Source organism: Silurus aristotelis, assembly GCF_946808225.1.
Source record: "Silurus aristotelis genome assembly, chromosome: 20".
NCBI classification, from domain to species: Eukaryota; Metazoa; Chordata; class Actinopteri; order Siluriformes; family Siluridae; genus Silurus; species Silurus aristotelis.
The window spans coordinates 13,587,968-13,612,683 of NC_139593.1; the positions used below are offsets into that span (position 1 = coordinate 13,587,968).

Sequence of the window (24,716 nt, forward strand, 5' to 3'; positions counted from 1 at the left end):
TTGTTTCCTACATCTATGGTTTATTTTGGTTTATATCTGGATCCTTTTTTATTTTTTAGATCTTGCCAAAAGATGTTAAATCCTTACCTGCATTATTCTAGTTTCTCTAGTTATGTGGTTTAATCATGCCCTTTTTTGGTAATCATTAATTATTGCGATTTATTTGTTAGTAGTTTAGACGCCATTGCAGTTTTCTTCTGAATCTTTAAGATTAGATATATCCTCTATATAATCCAATCATTTTTTGAAGCTATTCTCTAATATCCTTTCTTTTAAGTACAACATATGGCCCAAAATACATTATTATCACACAGTTATACAGTATTGTTTAAGTACTGTTTGTTGTTGCAACAAACTTTAAAGCATGCAATTGTATATTCTTTGTATTCTGTTGCATTCCCTTCACTGAAACCTAAGGGCCTAAACATGTTCCAACATGACAATGCTCTTATGCACAAAGTGAGCTTTCAGGAGCTTAGAGTTAAAGAACTCACATGGCTGGCACAGAGCCCTTTACCTCAACCCCATTAAACACTTTTGGGATGCACTGGAATGCACACCAGGACTCTTCAGATCAGTGCCTGACCTCAATAATGCTGAGTGCCCCAAATTCCCCACAGCCACGCTCCAAACTCAATTGGGAGGCCTTCCCTGAAGAGTTAAGGTTCTTATAACAGCAAAGAATGGATATTCAGCAAGTATATAAGGCACAGATAGTAAGGTGCCCAGATATATCTAGCAAAATAGTGTATATTATTATATATTATATTATATATTAAGACATGCACTGACAGCAATGAAACCACATGACAAAACCACTAAATTCTGCTTGGTGTGAAAGAACAAAATCTCTTAATCTCAAAATTGGTGCATTTGATAAACAGAGTCGTAAATGGCACTGTTCATTTCTTTCTAACATTCTAAGAATAACATTCCATTAACACTTGGATTCATTCTATCTTTCATTAGGCTAATTAGGATTCGGAAAAAAACCCCAACATAAAACTGTTTTTCTGTTTACTAAACCGCTAGTGTAAAAACTATGCGCAACAGGGGTTCCCTTAAGAGGGCGAGGGAAGAGGGTTCGGGGGTTTTTACGATATAAATAAAATCATTAATGGAGCAAAACCAACAACGATATCTGTTCATTCAGAAATAAGCCTGGCAGGCAAAAAGCTGTGGCCATTCTCTACCCTTATCATTGCAGTTCATGTGTGTAATGATGTAAAAGCATCATTATGCATTTCACAGTCCCGGTGATGGTCATGCTGACTGTAGATCGCCTCATCACCATGGCTGTGGCTAATCACACGCACAGAAACGCCCACGCATCACACCGACTATTTTATTATGGGAAAAAAAAAATTGTCACATTTAATGGGCTCACAGGTGCTTTGCCACGGAACAGCTAAGCCTGACACAATATTGCCAGGCATATTCAAATCTTGTGTTTAAATTACTTTTACACCCACATACTGTATACACTCACATGCAAGCACTTAAACATACATGATGCAAGTGTTTTTTAATCTTGCCCTTTTGTTTTCCTTCGCTTTGTTGTAGACCCCTCTTTTGTTCATGAGCTCCTGTTCCATGCATTTGCATTTAGATTGAAAAGCAGAGCCAATAGTTTTCCCCTTCTTGCTCGTGCACATGTCTCTATGTGTTTCTATGTGTGTGAGTGTGTTTGTGTGTGTATGAGAGAAAGAGAGGAACAATGAGAGAGAGAAAAAAGAATGTCCCAGGCACGCTCAGAGCCGTTGTTTCCCTCGAGAGCCTTCTTACAGCAATGAGCCCATGTCACTAAGCCTCCACATTTTTTTTTTCCCCTTGTACCCAGTAGGAACCGGAAGTAAACACTCTCCCTCTGTCATAGAGTAACAAGCTACAATTAATCATTTGAAGAATCCAGCAATTCTTAAATATGTACATCACATTCATGATCGATGATTATTTTATGGACTAAAATTCTGTGAATTCCCTGCTGTATTTATGACATTGATATGGTTTCAACCAATTCATTCATTCCACACTGTCTTTACCTGTCCCTTATACCAGTGGTCCCCAACCCCCGGGCCACGGACCGGCACCGATTCATGGGTCATTTGGCACCGGGCCACACAGAAACAATACATAACTTACATTATTTCCGTTTGATTTATTATCTGATTCTGAACAAAGGTTTATTTTGGAAAATTACCGGATTCTCTCTGCCACATCTGTCTATGACTTACTCTTGATGCATGTCATGATGCCTTGGTCACATATCTTACCTACATCAGCTACCTTCTTAAAGGGGCTGCTCCGGCTCCTACACATAATACATTACCGCTAAATTGAAACCCCAATCTAGAAAAATGGACAAAAAACAACACAGTGGATTCACGTCTATTATTAAATTTATAAAATACCAGTTTTTATGCCGGTTGTATAATTTCATTTTGTTGCATTTATCCGCCACACCTTAAAGGCTGGTCCGTGAAAATATTGTCCGACATTAAACCGGTCCGTGGTGCAAAATACTGTATACTGTATACTGTCTTATACAATTACTCCGACACCAAGTGGAAACTGTATAAGGAGAAACAATAAAAATACATACAGGTAGTCCCCGACTTATAATAGACATGCATTACAATGACAACATTGTTATCTTGAAAAAAATTACACTACATCAATTAAAAAAATAAAGCAATTTACACTATCGTAATGTATAAACTTTACGGTATATATGTTAATGGCAGCAGGCGCGTGCACGAGCGACTGTTCGTGAGTGGAGAGTGGAGCAAACTGTGCGCTCTGTTTCAGTGCCTGGTGATGCGGATAATAAGGAGAGAGACAAGAATTAAAACTGGGCTTTGAAACATCAAAAACAAAGAAAATACCCTCTCCAACATATCATACCGCATATACGCTGCTACTGCACTTTTGCTTGCCCCGCTAAACGTTAAATATATTGGATTTTGTGTATATTGCTAAGGTCATTGTAAGATCGAAAAAATCAAACCATCGTAACTTAGGAACAACCTGTATACCTGCATGCAAGCCTTTGAGCAGGGGTGCCCAATACATCGATCACAATCTACCAGATGATGGCAAAGGTAGTGTGGGTAGCTTGCATGACATTAAAAGAATAAATTTATGCATTGTTATAGTAGGTAGATAATTTTGACTTTGTTATTTCACAAGTAGTTTGCATGCTAAAAATGTTTGTGCACCCCTGCTTTAGAGTTTTCTTGAAAGCATCCATACTTCAAAAATAGATTAATGATAATATGTTGTAGTATGTTGCTAGGGGCACAACACACTCATGAAACAACGATTTGGTAAATCTTAGTGCAAGCATGCACTGGCTAGTGCAAGTTAGAAAGTGGTAGAGGAGCCATTTCTTCCACCTTCTTTTAATCGAATAAAACCTTTCTCACTGTCCTATAAACCTTTATTAGTGCACCATTTCAATAAGAATGCTATTTATTACCCGTCTTGCCAAGACCTAACACATTTTTTTTACTTGGTATGACATCTAACATTACTGAAATGCAGCATTAGGACTTTCTAGCACAGAAACTGAAATGTGTTGTGATTATAGACTGCAAAAGGGGAAACACCACAGTAACAACTGGTATTAGTAGAAAGGGTTTTATTTCTTACCGATCGTACAGTGACTCGTCTCGTGTAATACAGCATGCCATGCACAACATGACACTAAAGTATTATATAAAGGATATCTGATTTCAGTTTTCTGGCTTTGCATTAGTTAATCAATTGATCAGATTACATGCAACTGAACAAACTAAAGCCCCACTCACTTTTTTATGTACCACTGACAATGAAAACCCCTTTCACATATTCACTTTAATGACAACAATCAGGAAGACACTTACTTGACTCCAATTCAAGTTTAGAAAACTCCACGTTGATTGATTGATTATAGCAAATTTTTGTGAGTTGTGTGTATGTCTTTTCTAGATACATGTCTATACACTTTGTGTGTGTTGACTTTGTCTGATTAACCCATTGAAAAACTCCCTTTATTAATATATGGGTACACTGGAAATGTCTACTAGGAAGTGCATGATAAAACCAGTAAACCCGTGATTTTGCAGAGGTTTGCAAGCCAAGATTTCAAGAATAGTGCAAACACATTGCGAAACCACAACAGGAAATAAAAGCTGACGATCAATGAAAGAGAGTGACGGAAGCAAGTCTGCTTAAAGATGCTGTTGGCCATTCATGGTAATGATGACATTTTTATGAACATGCCTTTGTTCATTTCGAAAGTGTTTATATATGCAAAAAATAAAAATATAATAATTACGTGGCATAATCTTTAGAGAAAATCGATTTTTATAATTGTTTGTTTCACAGCATTGATAAAATCTCAAATCAGAAGGTCAGAAGGCATTGATGCATTTTCTAATAAGCAAATTCAATCTCATCTAATAATATGCTGTTATTTGACAAAGAAATTAGTACAATCATGATGAAGCATCCAGTAAGGACATGTTTATTTAAACATTTTGGGACAAGTCTCCACTGGCAGCTCATTGTAAAAGTCAGTAGGTTTTCTGCCACTAGAGAGTCTTCATGATTTCCTGTTTTCCTTTTTAGTCTGATGAACTTTAAGAGAGAAAAATAAGATGAGGTGAGATGAGGTAATGGAACATGTCTATAAAATTACAATATTTAAACCTAGTAGGCTAGGTAAAAATACTGATTTAAAAAAACTTAGGAAATCTTAAAGCCTCAAATGTCTCACATTATTATGTGAGACAAGTCAAGTCAAGTGGCTTTTGTTGTCATTTCATATACAATACAGTACACAGTGAAACTAAACAAAATAACATAATAAAATAGCATAAATTAACACAAGATGACACAAAACTATTTAGGACAATACATTATGTGCATGTGTGCAAACAAACAACACAGGACAGTGAGACAGTAAACACAGACATTGCGGCACCGACCAGTACAGTGTACTGTATGTGTGATAGTTCAAATGAATTTGTCCATATAATCACCATATTAATCACATTAATATAATCCATTGTCACATTAATCACTACTTGACATCTCAAATACCCACAAAACAGCCAAAACAAAATCAATTTGGTAAAAAAATTACAAATATATTCTGGTAAACATTATTAAATACCCCAGGTTGCTTCATCTCGTCTCGTTTTTCTTGCTCCATGTTTAGACTTTTTCCTGAATAATTTTTTTTTTAATCTTTAAATCTTTAAAAATCTAATCCAATCTAAATTTCTAACATTACTTTTAGTCATCAACTCTGCTCTAATCCTGGGCTTATATCTCACTCCATCACACTAGTGTTTCACGTCCTGTTCTTTCATAGATTACAGTTGTATAGACTGCCTGTGTACAAGACTTGTTAAAATGTTTATTTGCTGAAAGGAAGTGAATAAAAAAGATGAAACATTATATTTAAATATTACAATGATAATGATGAATAATTCTTAATGATTATGAAAACAAGCCTAAATTAATCCTATTTAGCTTAATTTAGCCAATTTTTGCAATTATGTGCTGGGTTTCTCATCAAAGAATCATATCCTGTCGTTCTGGATTATTGCTTACTGTCTATTAGAGTAATTAAATTCAGTTTACATTAACCCTTATGATCACATAAAGAAATCCAATCAAGTAATTTACATTTGATTATAATTAAGCTCAGAGGTTATAAATCTAAATGAATCAGATTAGGTTTACTCAATTTATTCCCTTATTGAGCTAGTAAAATAAGATCCAGAACATGCTTCAAAGGTTCCATCTCTTAATCTAAAGTCGTCTCAGGATATCTTACAGGGGGAAACACTTGCTGTTACCCATCCCTAAGAACTCAGGGAAAAACGTTGTCACTAAAATCTGTCACTAAAATCCTCTAAAAAAAAGACATAACATGTATCTGGATGCCTTGTAAGCCCAATTTAATGTATGTTTTAATATGACATACATTTCTTTCAAATAATAATAATAATAACAATAAAAATAATACACAATGTGTAGAATTGTTATATTTTTCTTATAGCCCACCAGTGCCTTTTTTGGTTGACTGCCTCTTAATCGAACCCTAGCCAGCAGTGACAAGATTGCAAGTATTGATAATGGGAAAAAAAAGGGATTCCAAGTGGAACAACCAAAACTTGTTTGCCCTATTGCATAAACATCACGAGTTTGACTCTAGATGATGCCAGAGCTATCAATATCAGTTATAGCAACACTAGCCAATCATGAGGCTCTCATGATTGGCTAGTCATAGCACACAAATTTCAAAGCACACAAATACTTTTATAGCCCCTATAGAGGCTTTTATAATGAGTGCATTTATACAAACTTTGTTTAAGCTGTGCTATAAAAAAACCCAGTGAACAGTAGACTGTTTAAATTATTATCTCTAAAGAAAGATTCAAACAAAGTATAGAGATTACTATGGTGTTTGTGTTTTTGTACACTACTGTAATTTGTAATTTGTTTTGCCTTTTTTCCACTTTTATTATTCTTGTGTTATCAAGGAGGTAAGTGCATTTAAAGACACAGAGGCTGTTGAGTGTTTGTGGTGCTCAGAAATACTGTACAGCCCCAGAGTGAAATGAGAGAAGAGAAACTTATCCCCAGCACTGAAGGACAGAACACATATAACATATCGACAAAAGTTTGTGGACACCTGACCTGAATCGTATGTGATTTCTGAAGATTCTATTTAACAGTTAGTCCCTGTTTGATGTTAATCCAGCTAAACCACTGACCATGAATGAAAAATGGAGAGTTACTATAGTCTGGTCAATCAGCCAAGTTCCTTTGTGTTTTAGACTGCATAAGTTTAAATAATGTCTTCATATGACTAAGAAAAGACAGGACGGTACTGGAAGATCATTCACCATTCCTTTGTTCTCGGTGCATTTGTACGTGAGGAGACCTGCTGATATCACACATAAGGACTTGGCAAATTAGTAGCCTATTAACTGTCACCAATTAAATATTAAAATGCAGCAGTTGTTTACAGAGTAATGGTGCAGCTACAAATTACTGTATTAAGCATCAGTTCAAAAGCGCATGTGATTTCATTTTATTAAAAGACCTTGAGGAACACTCATCTGAACTATGACATGGGTTTTGGTACTATGCAGACACTAAAGAGAACTATTGATATTGTGTTATCAATATCAATATGTAACAAGTAGTGAGCAAGCAGCTGTATTTAGCACTGACTAGTCTTCAGAGGCCAAGCATGTAAGTATAGGACCATGTTAAACATTGATTGTTTAAGCAATGAATTTAAAATTTGGTATGCAAACCAAAGTAAAATTAATTTAGCCTTTAAAACATGGCATGGTCTTAAAAAAAAAAAAAATTGTTTTAATAAATAATAATAATAATATAATGCCCAAAACGAGTTTGGTCCAGCCTTGTTAGTTTTAGAAGCCTCCCATGTGCCATATTCTGGTGTCAAATTCAATTTAAAATTAACAATGACATCCTGATAATGGGGTGGCAGAATGGACTCCACTGTGCACTACTGAATCATAACTGTTTGTCAGCTGATCTCTGAACAGTTGAGGTTTTTGCCTGCTAACTTAATTAATCATCATGTTTATGCTACACCAGACTTCTGCTTGTTCACAGATTGAACTCATTTAAGGGAATATGCTTGATTAAATAAATGTGATTGTTTTAGAGATTGATTGTTGGTTTATGAAATGCAATGTACTCCTAATGTTGCTAGCCTAATTAGCTTGCTAGTTGCAATAACTTTAGCCAAACACACTGGATACGCTCTCCTGTGGAAGCTGCAGGCTAAATGGCCTTTTTCCTTTTTATTAAACAGGGAATAAAACTGTGACGGTCACATGATCAGTATGATGGTGCGATTTTATTAGCTCCCTAGAAGTTTGAGCACCGTAAGGACCCTGGCTCACTTTACATGGGGACATTGCTGACTCAATTTCCAGACTCATACCGAAATATCTCTAATCAATAACTGTAAAACATATCAATAATATAACATTGAAAACCATAGAAAAATATTAAACATTTTTATGCAATATAAATGTATTAGCTTAAACTGTTCTGGTTCTTTAAATAGGATCATAGGTTAGCTAGTGTAATTTCATTTAATTGTTGAATGCTTAAAATTCATTAGACTCAAACAAACTGTATATAAAATGTCAAATAAAGTAAAAATGGCTATTATAAGCAATCATTTTAGAGCTACATCACTGATAACAAGCTATTTGCAGATGTATGTTCATCTGAAAGAAAGTCAAATTCCCTTAACACAAAATAATTACAGATCATTTACTGAAGAAGGAAAAAAAAATTAATGTAGACAATAAAATAATAACTTTTATAGCATTTGGCAGGTGCCCTTATACAGAGTGACTTACAATTATTTTATTTATACAACTAAGCATCACATAAGGGGCCTTGTTTAAGGGCCCACCAGTGGCAGGTAGTGATTTGAACTCACAACCTTTCAATCAAAAGTCCAATGTCAACGTTCATTTAGCTAATAATGAATTCACCATCAACCGAATTATACAAACATTTTGTACGAGGCACAATTGTGCAACATCCTTCTTGAGTAAACGCAGTAGCTTCATACAGAAAACGAACTGTTTCGTTCACCCCCTGACTCTTTCATTTATTTGTCACTATTAACAAGTATTTTGTTTTTGTCACTGTAATAATTCAACAGCTACAAGACACCAGAACCATATTGTGTAACTATAAGACTATAAAATTACTCTAGATTGTAAGGATGGTTAGGATTTATTAACTTATTTCTATATCTTATAAAGTATACAGGTACAGTATAGGCTACTGTCACATCACTTCATGTGACAAATGAATGGAAAGAATTAAAGAGGAAACTTGGGCACAGCAAACATAAGCGCTTGTTCCAGTATATCAGTCAAATAAAAGATTTTTTCAAATTGAATCATTAATACTAACCAGTGCCCTGACTACTAAACATCTGATTGAAAAGCACAGTGTTACAGTATTTCTGGAAGGCTGTCCTAGTCATATTTTAAAGGTAAATGGTTTAATAATTGGAACTAGAAACATAGAGTACATAAATAAAAACGATGAACTGATTCTCATAACCAATATAGTTGGTAAATAATACCAAGCCTTTCTCACTCAAGCACAATTGTGGCTTGAATAGGATATTGACAGCAGTCCTTGAAAAAGCCCAAATATTAAACCAAGTATCGATCATCACCCCTGCTTGTATACATCGACTATTGTGTGAAAGGAAAGAAACCACAGACTTTAAAGATCTGACATTTATCTCATTATCGTTTTCCACTGACTTGAACTCTGAATAGCAATATTCTGCACTTATTGGTTTGGAAAACAAAAGCTGTCTCCTGTATAGCCTTTGACAATATTTTTTTTTAGTACTTCTAGGGCATCCTTGAGTGCTTTTGAAAATCAAACAGTGGCAGTAAAAAGCCACAAGTGCCAAGGAGTCCACTTGAGTCCAATTAATGAGGCTAGGCTAGTGGAGTGACTTAAAGGAATACTTCAGAGTAAAATGCTAATGTCGCTAATAATGAGTGAATGACAGGAAAACCTGCCAGTTAGCGTAATGCTAATGTGTACCTAATGTGAATCTGGATTTACTTTTTTTGGTGAGGGTGAAATATACCGTAAAGCATGTAATAACACATTTATGTTTTTTTTTTTTTTTTTTTTGCAATACTGTATGTTTGTTCAGCTTGATCTTAATTAGCATACTGGCCTGTGTTAGAAGAACTAGTTTTGAATTTCATCAAGTTTTTGTCATAGACTTTGTCACATAATATGGAATATGAAAACATTATATATTTAGATTAGTTGACGCTGGACAGGTAGCAGATTTCTTATTCATTTATCTTTCTTTCAACATACATCATAGTTGAACATTTATATCAAGGCTGAGAAAACCTCAAAACAACTCTATGCACCTGCTGGCTGCTACAGTGGCTTTGCTTATAATGCTATAAATAAAATCGACGGAATATCCCGGCACTGTTTGCATTGAAGCTTGCTGACCATGCGGTTGATCTCCGACAGTGCTGTTTTCAGTAATGAAAGTTCATGATCAAAGCTTGGAGCAACAGTTGTGCCCTTTGTGAAAGCTGTACTTTTTTCCCATGCTGCTTTGTTTGAACAAAAATCCACTTAAATGTACCACTGACTGTGTGCCTGGAACAGCTCTTTTACCCTTGACAAATATTTGACAGCATTATGCAACTCCAGAAATGCAATTAGTCTTAGGATTAATACAGCATTATTCAAACTGTTGAATATTCCGCAGACACGAGGAGCCAGATAGAGAGATAGAGCGGGGAGTAATACCATCTTCTCGGCTTAAGTGACAGCGTTGAAACGAGGGAGGGGAGGGTTGCTTTGATCTTGCGTATTAATTACGGCCTAATTGAGGGAATTCTCCGTTGCACACCTCTCTAAGCTCTTTGAAGCCCGCCACTATTCAGTTCCTTCCATTCGTATTCCCGTTCCCCTCCACCAGACCAAACCACCCACCAAGACACGTGCGCGCACACACACACACACACACACACACACACACACACACACACACACACACACACACACATACACACACACACAAATACACCCACAAACAGGTCCAACAGCAAGATGTCCTTCTACTTCAACCGATAATGACCCAAGAGAAAAGAATCTGCTGGCTGTGACATTTTGCTGTACTCTTTGACTTTCTGCCATGTGGCGTATGCACGGGCACTCGCTCACCAAGAATCACTATTTTGAGAGTCTGGAAAACCTGAGGCATTGAATATTGCAGCAGTAAGAAAAGAGGTGTGCATCTGCCTAGTTTTGGATCTCTTCCAGAATGGACAAGTGGGTCTGTCGTGCAGTGCCTGCTGCTCGCACGGCTCCCATCTGGACAGGCGACGATCAAGTGCGATCAACATGTGGCTCAGAGGAGGGAAAGGAAGAGAAAAAATGGCCATGCTCGAACAACGGAGAAGGATCAAATTGTTTGAAGTGAAAATGTATGTGAGTGTCAAATGTCAATTGAGATTTCAGGGACTCTGGAAGATTTGATCAGATTACAGCAGATTTTCATTCTTCTGTTTATAGTTTATGGCAGCATTATGGCGCAGCGGATGGTGTTGCCGCCTCAAGGCCCTAGGGCCTTTGGTTTGATCCTGAGCTTGGCATACTGCATGAGTGGAGCTTTGCATGTGCTCCCCATGTCAGTATGGGTTTCCTCTGCATTCTGTGGGTTTTCAGTGGCTTTTCTAAAATACACCCTAATAGACTGTTCAGTGAGTGTTCCTGCCTCACTTCCAGTATTCCAAGCTAGGCTGTGGATCTACCAGGAATTCTTTGCTAAGCAAAATAAAAAGGCAGATCGGAAGATGTATCAATTAATTCACTTTTATTTCTTTTTTTTCCCAGACATCATCAAAACACCTCTTTAAAGTAACTAAGCACTTTATCTAGATTCATAAATGACAGTAGGAATAAACTTACATCCTAAAACAGAATAAGCAAGAACCAGGACTTTCATCCTCACCTGAGGGACACCGGGTTATCTGATTAATTATCTAAACAAATGTATTATACTGTAGCAGTTTATTCTTTCTGATTAGCCATGTGAACTATTTGCACATGCTGATTGTGGAGTTTAGACTCGTGACTTGTGTTTAGACATTGATCTAGATCATTATGGAAATCAATTATGGAAAAACTTGCATCTGTTAGCCATCAATCATAATCCATTAGAAACGGGGCTTAGAACATGCAAGACCTCATGTCCTTATAAAATCTGAAGTTCAGCTTTTAAATCGTGTGCTGCTCTTATTGACCCTGTAGTTGATAGTTGCCTTAATCCCAACTGCTCTCCAACATGTCATTCATCCCTGGTGCATGCACTCACTGTCTCACAATTACAGTCTTACTGCAAAAACTCAGGGTTGCTTAATCGAATCATGTTTCGTAATAACGTGGCAAGTCTTTTTTTCATGTAATTAGTTACCATTGATGCATTGTAATGATTCTCGGAAGCAGCCTAATTAGATTTGAATCATTAATGGGAAACTTATGCTTAATGAAGTTTCCTTGAGCATGTGAGATATGTTCACACACACACACACACACACACACACACACACACACACACACACACACACACACACACACACACACACTACACACTACACACTGGCAAGGAAATCTAAGAGAACCTATCAAACTTGGCTAATCTTGTAAAGAATGGGCTACGTCCTTATTATGTCATTCTTTCATAGATGTGTGTGTTTGTGTTTCCCTTTGTTTAGTAAAGGAAGTCATTAAATACGTGACTGTTGCTGGCAGAATTCCAGGTTCCTCTTTGCACATGATTTCTTCCTAACTATCCATCTGTCACCATACAGCATACTTGTCATAATTGATTGTGTGAGGTATTGAATGTACACCGTTTGAAAAAGAAGAAGCATTATCACATATACCTTACAGCACAGATATCTTTCCTTTGCATATTTTTTAGGTGTACTAGAATAGGGATTTATTGCCCTTTGTTTAAGCTGCAATTTGACTTGAACCCCAACCCTTTTATAATAATATATAACAGAAGCACTCACCAGATGTCTGGGACATCCAATGCACCAATTTCTTGAAGGATTTTCAAGCTTAGCCAGCACAAAACTACAAAATAAACTGGTCTAATATGTGTTGGAGAAAAGAAGGAGGGAGGAAAGCGATTAAAAGAAAGGATGCCTAATGTCTGAGCGTTCTATTATCTTTGACCTTGGTGTACCTACTCACAGTGACACAATAGCCAAACACAATTCAGTTTAATTCAGTGTTATTTGTATAGCGTTTTTTTTAAATATAATTTTCTTTTACAATGGACATTGTCGTAATGCAGCTTTAAGAAATAAATAGACTGAGAATCTAAATTGTAAATTCATACATTCATCCTTGTAGGTTTATCCCTAATGAGTAAGCCATAGCTGATGACGGCGGGAAAAAACTCCCTGAGGTGATATGTGGAGGAAAACTTGAGAGGAACCCATCCTCATTATATTGCGATTGTATATATACACACACTGTAATACCTCAGTATTTGTCGCATGCTCGGAACACCAACTCTTGTGATGAAAATCGTGAGCGCTTCAGTCTTGTGGTAAAACAGGTGCTTGAAGAGTCTCATGTAAGCTCATGAACAGTGTCATAGAGTGCCCTCTTTATGTTTTTTCTTTATTATTTATACAGTACATTACTGGATTAAATAAAATATTTGTTTAATACTTAGTCCCAGAACTAATTACTGACGAGTACCGAGGTATTACTGGAAATCCCTTATATAGCCAAAAAAGATCAATTGCATTACCAGGAAATTCATTATTGTTTGTTGATTATTATTTTAATATATAAATAATTTTTTTAACTGTTTGCTGATAGAGCTTTGAGTGCAAGATTGTTCATGGCAATCGTAATAATACCGTTCATTTTACATTTACATTTGCGACATTTAGCAGATGCCCTTATCCAGAGCAACGTAAAAAAGTGCTTTGAGTCTCTAGCAATGAATAAATCTACACTGGTATGCAAGATTACAAACTTAATATAAATATAACTCTTGAATTCTACAAAGCAAACTTGGAAAGTGCTAATTTAAGTGTTTCAGGAAGAGGTAGGTCTTCTACATTAACTTCACTCCAAAGCGATCTTCATGGTTTGGTACCATCCACAGTAATCTCCTGTATCTTTAAGCGCTCCGTGCGCTCAGTAGTAGCGAGTGGTTTAAAATGAATGAGAACTTTATCCAGAAGTAGGGCATTAGCATTGATCAGGCAGGTTTGGTGAGCAGGCCAGGATCTCTGGTATCTCAAGAGTAGCAGAAAGAAAGAGAAAGAGAAAGAGAAAGAGAGAGAGAGAGAGAGAGAGAGAGAGAGAGAGAGAGATGTGAGGTATGCTTATTGCCATGTCATGATTATAGACAATATATATTGTAAGCAGAGTGCAAGCATGCAATCAGTGATTCCAGTGATTTTTATTCACTGCCTATGGCAGCATATCTTCAAAGGGAGAGCCAGAAGGCAACAGAGGCATGAGGGCACTTTGGGACACAAAACGACCGGACACTCCACCGTCAACAAACTCTAGTGATGCGCATGAGAGTGTGAGGCGACAGCATCCAAACATCCCAGTGCTCCCAAAGCACTCTATAACAGTCAATCTTTTAGATCTGCCTGCCTTCACTCTGTCTGTCTCTCTCTCTCTGCTTCCTCTTCCTTTAGCCAAATTAAACATGCTCCTGTGTACCAGTGGTCATGATCCTGTCGCTTTCTTCTCCTTGGATTCTCTATATTTATCTCAACACCCTACCTCTGGATGGAGTTCTTTTCAATTGGAGACCACTCTGTGCAGCTGGGGATGGTTCAATCTCAACAGCCTAAAGATCCACAAAGTTACTGAGCAACTCAAGAACTTTGAGGATGGACTGTAATTTATATAAACAGTCTTCTAAATTGGCTCAGGACCGCAGTGTGCATGTTCTGCATTTAAGCATGTTTCGCTGAACAGCACAACTCATCAATGATGGAACTGTAACGAATGAACATTTGGTGCTATTTAGATGAGGAAGGATTCTCTTTTGAGTCTGGTTTCTCTTAAGGTTTCTTGTTCATACTGTCTCTGGAAGTTTTTTTCGTTGCAACTATGGCTCGCTCATTAGGGAAAAACTTGAAATGACAAGGAACATTTATACTTTTATATTTTTACGATTATACTTTTATTTATACAATTTTATAATCTGTTTATCTCTGTAAAGCTGCTTTGAGACAATAAAAAAACCTTTCTTTCGGCTTCTCCCATTAGGGGTCGCCACAGCGGACCATCCGCATGTTTGATTTGGCACATGTTTTTACGCTGGATGCCCTTCCTAACGCAACCCTCCCCATTTATCCGAGCTTGGGACTGGCACAAGGGCTTGTGCAACCCTAATGGCTGGGGTTGGTTCCCTGACCGGGGATTAAACCCGTGCCGCAGCGGTGAGAGCACACATCCTAACCACTAGACCACCAGGGAACCTTTCTTTGAGACAATATACATTTAAAAAAAATGGCATACAAAAAAAAGAATTTAAAAAACTTCACAAGAGATGAGGAATTTTCTGAAACAGCACATTTAATGCATGTTATAAAACACAATAAAGAGTGTTCTTAATAAATCTGTTAAATAGATGGTATGTGCACAGATGAGTTTTACACATTTTACATTATTACAATTTTTTGCAATAAACATAAAGGAACATAAATCTAACCAAGAACCATTGAGTCAAAGGAAAAAAAAATCAAAGCAATTGAATATAACAAATATTTATTTCAAATGATACACTATGGACAAATGATGTATGAAATACAAACGTTCCTGCAAGCAGCATTCTAATAATTGCTTTATCCTAGACAGGGTTGCAGTGGATTCGGCGGCTTTCCCAGAAACACTGGGTACTAGAAGGGAATATTACTTGGATGTAATGCCTGTCCACACAATTACATGCTCTTTTACACCTAGAGGCAATTTAGAGTAGCCGGACAACCCACTGGTATGTTTTTGGACAGTGTGAGGAAAATAAAGAAACCAAAAGGAAACCCAGGCAGACATGTGGAGTTGACAAAATCAAACTGGGCAGGTAAAAAGCTAGAAGCTATTAGTATAGAGTATTAATATACATTGAGAGAGAGAGAGAGAGAGAGAGAGAGAGAGAGACACACACACACACCCACAGTTCAGATTCATTTGCATTATCAACCATGCTCATGCTTGTTAAGTGTTGTCCAATTGTGTTCCTCAGTAGCCCAGAATCTCTGTCGATTTCTTATTCTTTTTCTTCATATACAATTTATGGCATGGACATTAAGCACGATGGTCCTCCGAGCCAAAAGAAATGCCTCCGTAACCTCTGACCTCAGCTTTGGGCACAGCAGAGGCAGGAGAACACACAGTTGATAATTGCACCGCTCTCTGGCATTACGCTGCCTCATTTGCACTCCAAATCCCAGAAGGCACTGCATAACGATTGAACCTTTTGACCTGGGTCCACCACTGGGTATGATTTTTGAAGGATTCTGGTTTATTTGTAGCTCTGGAACTTTTCAAGGTTTCATTACGTTTCTGTGCGTTCCTTAACTCGTTGAGGCATTGCCTTGACATTATTCACTCAGATACTTTAGTTTGACTTTATTGTGTAATATTACAGTCTCTATAAGCCATTGTAATGCCCCATGTACTATGATTGGTGTCCTATTAAAATTATATTTACATTTATGGCATTTGGCAGACAATCTTATCCAGAGCAACATAATTATGTTATTTATTCAACTGAGTAAATGAGGGTTAAGGACCTTGCTCAGTTTTTTGGGATTTATACTCACAACCAGAAGTGTAGCAGCCGATGGATGGCGGAGAGTGAATTTGTTCCCCTCGATTTTCCCGAGAACACAAAACATTCACACCTACTTGTCTTGTATTGGTTACTTACAGTAAGTGTGAATGAATAAACCAGATTCCAGCTTAGCATGGGTCGTAGGGTGACTTTTCATCTCGGGTGCATAAGGTTATATACTATATTTAGCAGTTTGTACAATCCTGCTATTTAATTGGCTTTGCTCTGTTTCTGTCTGTTTCATTGTTCTATGCCTTTTTTTTGTTGTTGTCAATGCACATAAATGCACTGTAAAAAGAAACAGAGAACAATAACATCCTTTTTCCAAACACATTGTACTGTAAGTTACACATTTTGAGGTAACATCACACTAGTAAATTAACTGTTAATGGTGTGGGAAAAGTTTGGACCTTCTAGTTAAAACGTTAAAATTGTTTACGAATACTTGCAGTTATAAATAGTTAATTTATTTGTTGCCTTATTAAATGTTCAGTGAAAGAATCTATAACTGCACGTATTCTTTCTTAAAAATCTCTTAAAAAATATAATTTATTGTGATAATTCATAAAAAAGAAAATTATATAAGATTGTTTTCACACTTGTGCTGTTTTAAACCTCGTTATGATTTTTCTTCTATAGAACACACACACACACACACACACACACACACACACACACACACACACACACACACACACACACACACACACACACACACTTAGGGTATAACATTGTCTTTTACAGAACAAAGAAAGGCATGTATGTTTGAAACGATGGTTGAGGAGATGGTGACCTTTGTGTGTGTGTGTGTGTGTGTGTGTGTGTGGGCATGTGGGTGTGTGTTTGTGTGTGTGGGTGATCGGTTCATTTAAACTGTAATGGTTAGTATTACTGGTGCTGTAGTCTTCTGTGAAATTCAAAATATCTACTGTACTGTGTTTATGTGGCTTGTGAGTGCACTTTTAAATGAACTGGTATGTCCCTGCTCATAAACCTTTGATCAGAAGTACACCATCTTAACCACTGAGCTACCGCTTCTTTTTTTAGAATATTTACTAATGAATGTCAAGTTAAACATAAAACGTATCCAAAAATACAGGTAAAGTGTCCTTCACAGCAACCTTTAAATATGATTAACAAATAACTTAAAGCACTTTATACACATAAACCTCACTTAGAAAACAGTGTTTGGTCTGGCTCAGTCCACTAGGACATCACTTTACCTTGAAATGCAGTATAGTAATTGAAATGCTTTTTAATTGTGCATTAATGTATGAATCAATTTAACATTTCATACTGAAACATCCTTCTCCATTATATATCCGTTACAGGTTATAAACCATGTAACTTATATATGCTAAAATATTCGGAACATGGTATTTCAGAATTCACATGCGCAATAAGAAGCTGCATCTAAATTTCCAGAAGATCATGGGATGAAGAAAAGTGTTCTCTTTCATCCTTTTTTCATATTGACTGCTCACTTTGAAGCAACTTTTTTTTCAACATCAAATAAATGAAAAAGATTAAACGAATTAGAATTTGTATAAGTAGATATTCAAATCGCTTTTAACATTCTTTTGTTCGCAGTAAACTTTTCCTCATTCTACTTGTCTAACTTTCTTTTCCCAAACAAACTAAACTCATGTACATTATCCTCTCTCTGGGTTTCCTACAATATCTCCATAGCCTTCCTCAAAATTGCTCCCCTGTTAAACACTCCTTACATAAATAATTTCTCAAATTCTGACTGTTTCCCAAACGTTTAATATTCCACTGAGTTAAATATATTATTCAGTACAATATTCCAAGAGCTTTTTGGTTGTCCTCTCTTTTTGTTTTCCTCATCGTTTTTAAACTTTATGATTATGTGTTTTCTTTGCTTTATGTTGATCTGTATGTAACTCTCTGTGTTACCTTTGTGGCCATTTCTGGATCAATGAAAAGCATGTTATACTTAAAACATGTTCAATACCCTTAACATTGTCAAGCCACTCAAATACATTTTGTGTTTGCTAATTTTATGATGGAGTCCAAGGGGGCAAAACTGTTTGGTGGATTGATAGGATGATGGTGGATAATGATGGGAGAGATAGAATGTTCTCTCTCCTTTGACGATCACAGTGACCCTAACCAATCATAAGCATCTGTGAGCTCAAGCATGCAAAAGAGGGCAGATCAAGCTTTCGTCAGATAGTCTAACACTTCCCTGTGACACACCAGTAGCTTCTCAATGTTTAGAGTTAATTTTGCGGTGCAACAAGTCAGTGGCTACAGGTATTTCAGTGACTACGGGCACACACCTGCTACCCTCACCGACTTAAAATCTCATTCTCATGGTCACATATGCAAGTCTTTAACCACTGAGCTCCTCCAGCCCCAAAGGACGCAGGACTTTTGAAATTGTGCATGAAATATACACAAGCCAAACTCACGTTTCCCTTTGGGAGGCGATTTGAAGATGCTAGCACACCCCCCCCCCTGCTGCCGAGCCATTTCTTGTTCCAGGCTTGTGCCAGCTTGTTTCCTGAGGTATTCAGAGCAAAATGTGTGTGTGTGTGTGTGTGTGTGTGTGTGTGTGTGTGTGTGTGTGTGTGTGTGTGTGTGTGTGTGTGTGTGTGTGTGTGAGTAAGAGAGAGAGAGAAAGATAGAGAGAGAACGTGAGATAGCGAAAAAAAAAAAAAAAACAAGTGAAACCAAGCCTCACAAATCAGGATTCTCTGACAGCCAGACTGTGCTAATGATGACCTGTTTTTCTGCTTCTACTGTTCTCCTTTTCTATTTGCACACACTCCAATTTTTGGATGTACTTCCTTCTGCACTGCCTTCTTTCCCTTTTTCCTTAACAGCAGTGTGTTCTGGGTACACTATGTAGGGCAAAATAAATGAGCAGGAGCTATTCTTACAGTGCTGTCACCCCATGCACTGCCCACTCGACTTCACTTCCCTTCTTCTCTCATATTACATGCAGTCCTGGTGCAAAAAAGAACCATGTGAAGTAGTATGTCCAAATTCAATGGGCAGTGTGTGTGTGTTGTGGTGGGCAGAATTATTCCAGTCCTAATGTCACAATGGCGTGCCAATTGGATGAAAATTATTTGTGCCACAACAGCCATAATAACCTGATGTGACTCTCAGTGAGGTGACAGAATCTAAACAACTGTTTTGAGTAAGATTCATCGACTGAGAAAATTGTACACTAATGTATATTTTATACCACTGCGCCATCTTCTGTTCATTCTATGTACTGCATTTAGTCTGAGCAGTGAATGCGGTACAGATACAGATTGACCAGAATGTATGAATTAATACATGGATATAATCAGTGCTCTAATTGAGGGGGGACCCGGGACTTCCCCAAATGCATTAAGGACCCCCATGACGAGTAAAAAATTGAGTTGGGGGTCCCCAAGATTATTTTAGTAAAAAATATATAATTTACACAACTGGGGACCCCCATAAGACTTGACTCAATTCGAGCACCGGATATAATACATCGTTTCAATATATAACATCACACACACACACACACACACACACACACACACACACACACACACACACACACACACACACACAAAACTGTATTGTAATGATTCTCTGCTAGATTAATGGAGTAAAATCTATTTTATTTTATTCATGCATTTTATTTAATTTAATTTCTATTTATGTTTATTCATAATACATGGATTCAATATATAACTATATATATATATATATATATATATATATATATATATATATATATATATATATATATATATATATATATATATATATATATATATATATTTGAATTGAAATGGCAAGTGCTTGCATTGCTGTAGTATAAGAGGAACAAAAGACTTCAGTACTGTACATGATGTTAGTGGATTCCATCACATTTTTTCTATTTCCTATAACAGCATGCCGCGGCACATGCCCTCATATACACACTAAAATGTAAAGTTTAGTAATGGAAAGCAAGACGACCTTCACAGTTTTAGTCCCGAGTTGTTCTAATACACTCTGTGTTTGCAGGTGGTGTACAAGCCCTGGCTCTGTGCTCAATATTTCCAGAGCAATCAGTCCAGCTGTAGCCACAAGATCCCATGTGAGCAGTACTGTTTTGAGGTCCAACAAAGATGTCCCTTCATATTGCCTGACAATGATGACCTTATACATGGAGGAACTCCCAGTTTTATATGTACAGGTATGTGTTAAATCTGTCCTGTGACAATATCAACAAAAGTCGGGGCAATGTGTGTTATAATAAAAACAATACTACATCCTCTTCTTCAAATCATTAAGGCCTATTTTTTAAAACAACCAGCATGAAGCTGTACTCAGACCAGCCTGAAGAAGAACTCATCCGCCTCTCTAAAACAGCAGAACATTTTAGAACTGTTTGAATCAGATTTAAATCCAGGGTTTGTGTATCATTAGGGCAAAAGTGTTGCTCAAAGGTGAACTAGCTGTGTATGTGTAAGCCTGGCACATTGATATATATTGACTCTTAGTTCTTATAAAGAATTTCATATTTTATTCTATTACATCAGAAATATGGCAGCCATTTTTACTAGTGGTTTGTCAATAATTAGAATGGGGTGGGGGATGAGATGGTTCTATCAAAGGGGCATCTAACACCCACACACTTTCACAAAAGTAATTTAGAGTCGCCGATCCGCATTGCACCATGTTTTTCTTATGTGGGAGGAACCATTGCATCAAAATAGTATAAATAGGTTTTAGGCTTGATAAAATTTAGTGTTCAGTTCAGAAACAATATTGTCAGAATTCTTTACAATTTTATTTGGATTTATTTACATTTATATATAAACTTCTTAGTTAACATTTTAAATGCACTTATACTGTAGGTAATGCACAATATATTTCAGAAAGGTTAAAGAGTTAAATAGGTAAACAGTCTTACCTCCTAAAATTATAATGAATGAATACCTGCTGTCATCCAGATGTGGATAGGTTCCTTTTTGTGTCTGTTTTCCCCTCATTTTGTCTCATGGATTTTGAATTGCTATGGTCATTTCTCACTCACTTATTCAGAATAAACCTAGAGACAGATTTATAGATCTTATTTTTTGTAAAGCTGCTTTGTAACAACCCAGCAAATATATCTCTGTTGGACTTGACCATAGAAAGCCCACACAGGTTCTCTGTGGCTCAGAATATTCAGAGGCCCAAAGTATGGCAATATTTTTGGTCCAATTGGGAGCCCACACACAGAAAAATCAAGGTACAGAAATGTACCTAAAAAAGCACAAATGCTTTTTGCTTGAGCAGAGTATAACAATGTACAATGGCGATCAAAATTAGAGAACAATTTATAAACAATTGAAAACAATTCTGAAATAATGTCATCTTCACTGCTCAACAGTTGAAAGAGCTTTTGTCCTGTCTATACCATGCTACCAGAACACCTTTTCCACAAAATAAATGTTATTTAAAAAAAAAACCACGATTTTGCAGAAAACACACTGATCAAAATTAGAGAACAACAATGACTGTAGCATGGAAAAAGATTACAACTATATTTTCTGAAGGTTACAACAGTCAGCAATTAGTAGGAAGTGTACAGGCCTCTGCTCTGAATGACTTCAGCACATCTGCGGCCACAGGACAGCACTAGTCTCTCACACTGCTCTGGTGTGATTTTGGTCCACTCTTCTTCCAGTCTCCTCCACAGTTCGGTGACTGTAGTGGGTTTCTTGGCCATAACTTGGTCGCCAAGGATTTTCCAGAGGTTCTCTATTGGGTTGAGATCAGGACTCTGGGCAGGCCATGTCATTATTTCAATGTTTTCAGTTTCAAGGAACTGCTTTACCCGTTTTGCTGTGTGACATGGAGTGTTGTCCTGCATGAACACTGTGGGCTGATTGGGTGATGAACGCAGGGAAGGAACCACATGTTGTTAAAGAAGGTTCTGATAAACATTTGCATTCACTCTGCCATGTAGCTGTATAAGAGGCCCAACTCCTGCAGCAGAAAACATGCCCCAAACCATGACACTTCCTCCTCCACTTTTCACTGCCTTCTTTACACACTTTGGGTTCAGTCTTTCTCCAGTTTGTCGCCAAACATAATGTTTCCCATCGGACCCAAATAAATTAAACTTGCTTTCATCACTGAAGTGAACTTTGGACCAGTTCTCCTCTATCCACACAACATGCCCCTCAGCAAAGCTTAGTCTACCTTCTTGATTCTTTTTGCAAATGAGAGGTTTGGTCACTGCAGAGTCGGCTTTCAGTCCAAATGCTCTTAAACGTCGAGACACTGTATGACGAGACAGATCCTTACCCTGTTCAGCGCTGAACTGGTGAGAAATTCCAGCTGCAGTGTGGAAACGATTGCCAATTGAGATCCTCCGCAGTATCCTGTCCTCTCTTGTATTTGTCTTCCGTGGACAACCAGCCTTCTTGGCGGACTTGAATGAGTTTATGATGTTGTAAAGATTCAATATTCTTGAAATTACAGATTTGGAACGACCAACTTGTCTTGATATGGCTGATAGGGTCATCCCTTTGGCCTTCATCTGGACAACCTGCTGCCGGAGGCTTTCAGTCACTTTAGAACGGCCCACCATCTTGCAGAGTCAGTGAAACTGGAAGTTAGTCAAGGAAATTAGCACCAGGTACCAGAATAACACAATAACTGGGAGGTATCTGAAAGTGTTCTCTAATTTTGATCAGTGTGTTTTCTGCAAAATAATGTTTTTTTTTTTAAATGCCTTAGTTATTTTGTGGAAAGGGTGTTCTGGTAGCATGGTATAGACAGGACAAAAACTTCTTCAACTGTTGAGCAGTGAAGATGACATTATTTCAGAATTGTTTAATTGTTTATAAATTGTTCTCTAATTTTAATCGCCAGTGTACCTCTGAACATTGGAACATATTTGTACCTTGTTGTTTGTAGCTCTAAAAAAACATTTATGCACTCTTAGTGATAGAAATGTACCTCTGTATCACGGTATGGTTTAAAATCACATCCGGTGAAATGCGTTGGAAAAATATCAGGATGTAATTTTAATCCATACCGCGACACAAAGGGACATTTCTATCACTAGGGGTGCATAAATCTTCTTTTAGAGATACAAACAAGAAAGTCATAGCTCTTTTTGACTAAAGCTTGGTCACTTGTTCCCCCTCAGTACACTGTTCTTCTTGTTTGGATTGAGACAGCTGTTACCTCCTAAAATCATTATTAGATGACCAGTTCTAAAATCAGATATGCTAAGCTATTGTAAAACTCCTCAATATATAGTATGCACACCATAAACGGTTAGCAGAGAGGTTTGAAATCAATAAAACTTTCATGGTTAAGCCCTTGTTCTGTCTAAAGAACAATCTAAATAATTTTTAAATGAAAAACATAATATTGATAATAAATGCAGTTGTTTATTGACTCTGCTATTCTTGACTAAATGCAACTTGTACAATCTACATAATTCTACTGCTATTTTAAGAACCAACAAAAACCACAATGGCAAAAAAGTCATTTACTCCTGAATGTCCATCGCTCTCCTATTCATTCGACTCAACACCAATTACTGTTTAATTACTGCTGAATGACTGTTTTTAAATTCCCTCGGTCGAGATAAACTGAAGCAACAAACATGTGGACATCCAATAGTCTTTTAATCAAGAGTAAGGGTGAACACAGAATAAATCAAGATGTCTAATACCCACTTACTCTAATTTAATAGGTTAAGTTATGTGGGAAGGTTTTATTCTGTTAATCCCTACAATAATCTTAATTTTTTTTTATCTATATTTGCCCATGTTTTATCATAATCTGCTACATACATTAAAAAGTTATAATTTTATATGATTTAAACTGAGCTACTTAAAAGTTGCCCAATGTTAACCATTATTCTATGAAAATAAATGTACTTGTCTGAGCTAGAAGCATCTACATACACTTTATATACATCGTTTCTTTCACTTCTAAACCCTTCTTGCCATTCTCCAACATCTTCCCTAACTGATAATGACTTTGCTGCTTTCTTGAAAGAAAAAATAAGCAAATCTCTGCCACTTACACATGATTACTCCAAGATTTCAAGTTTTTTTTATCTCTTCCCTGTAAACCCTATAATGTCTGACTATATACTTTTTGTCATATACCTTTGACATATGCCATGTCTCTTTTTCCTAAAACTGTTCCACAATCACCTGCCTCTATTTGACACTCATAATGGCCTCCAGAATCCTAACCAGTCTGGCTTCGAAGTGGTCCACTCCACAGAAATGCCACTTGTGTCTGTTGCTGA

The 24,716-nt window shown here is 36.9% G+C and overlaps 1 protein-coding gene across 1 annotated transcript in view; it reads left to right on the top strand.

Moving 5' to 3' along the window:
- nalf1a (NALCN channel auxiliary factor 1a) overlaps nt 1-24,716 on the top strand; it is a 90,526-nt gene that overhangs the window by 60,107 nt on the left and 5,703 nt on the right. Inside the window, exon 2 of the mRNA XM_083522436.1 lies at nt 20,471-20,642. Coding sequence (XP_083378562.1) covers nt 20,471-20,642 — 172 coding nt within the window. The remainder of the gene's footprint in view (nt 1-20,470; nt 20,643-24,716) is intronic.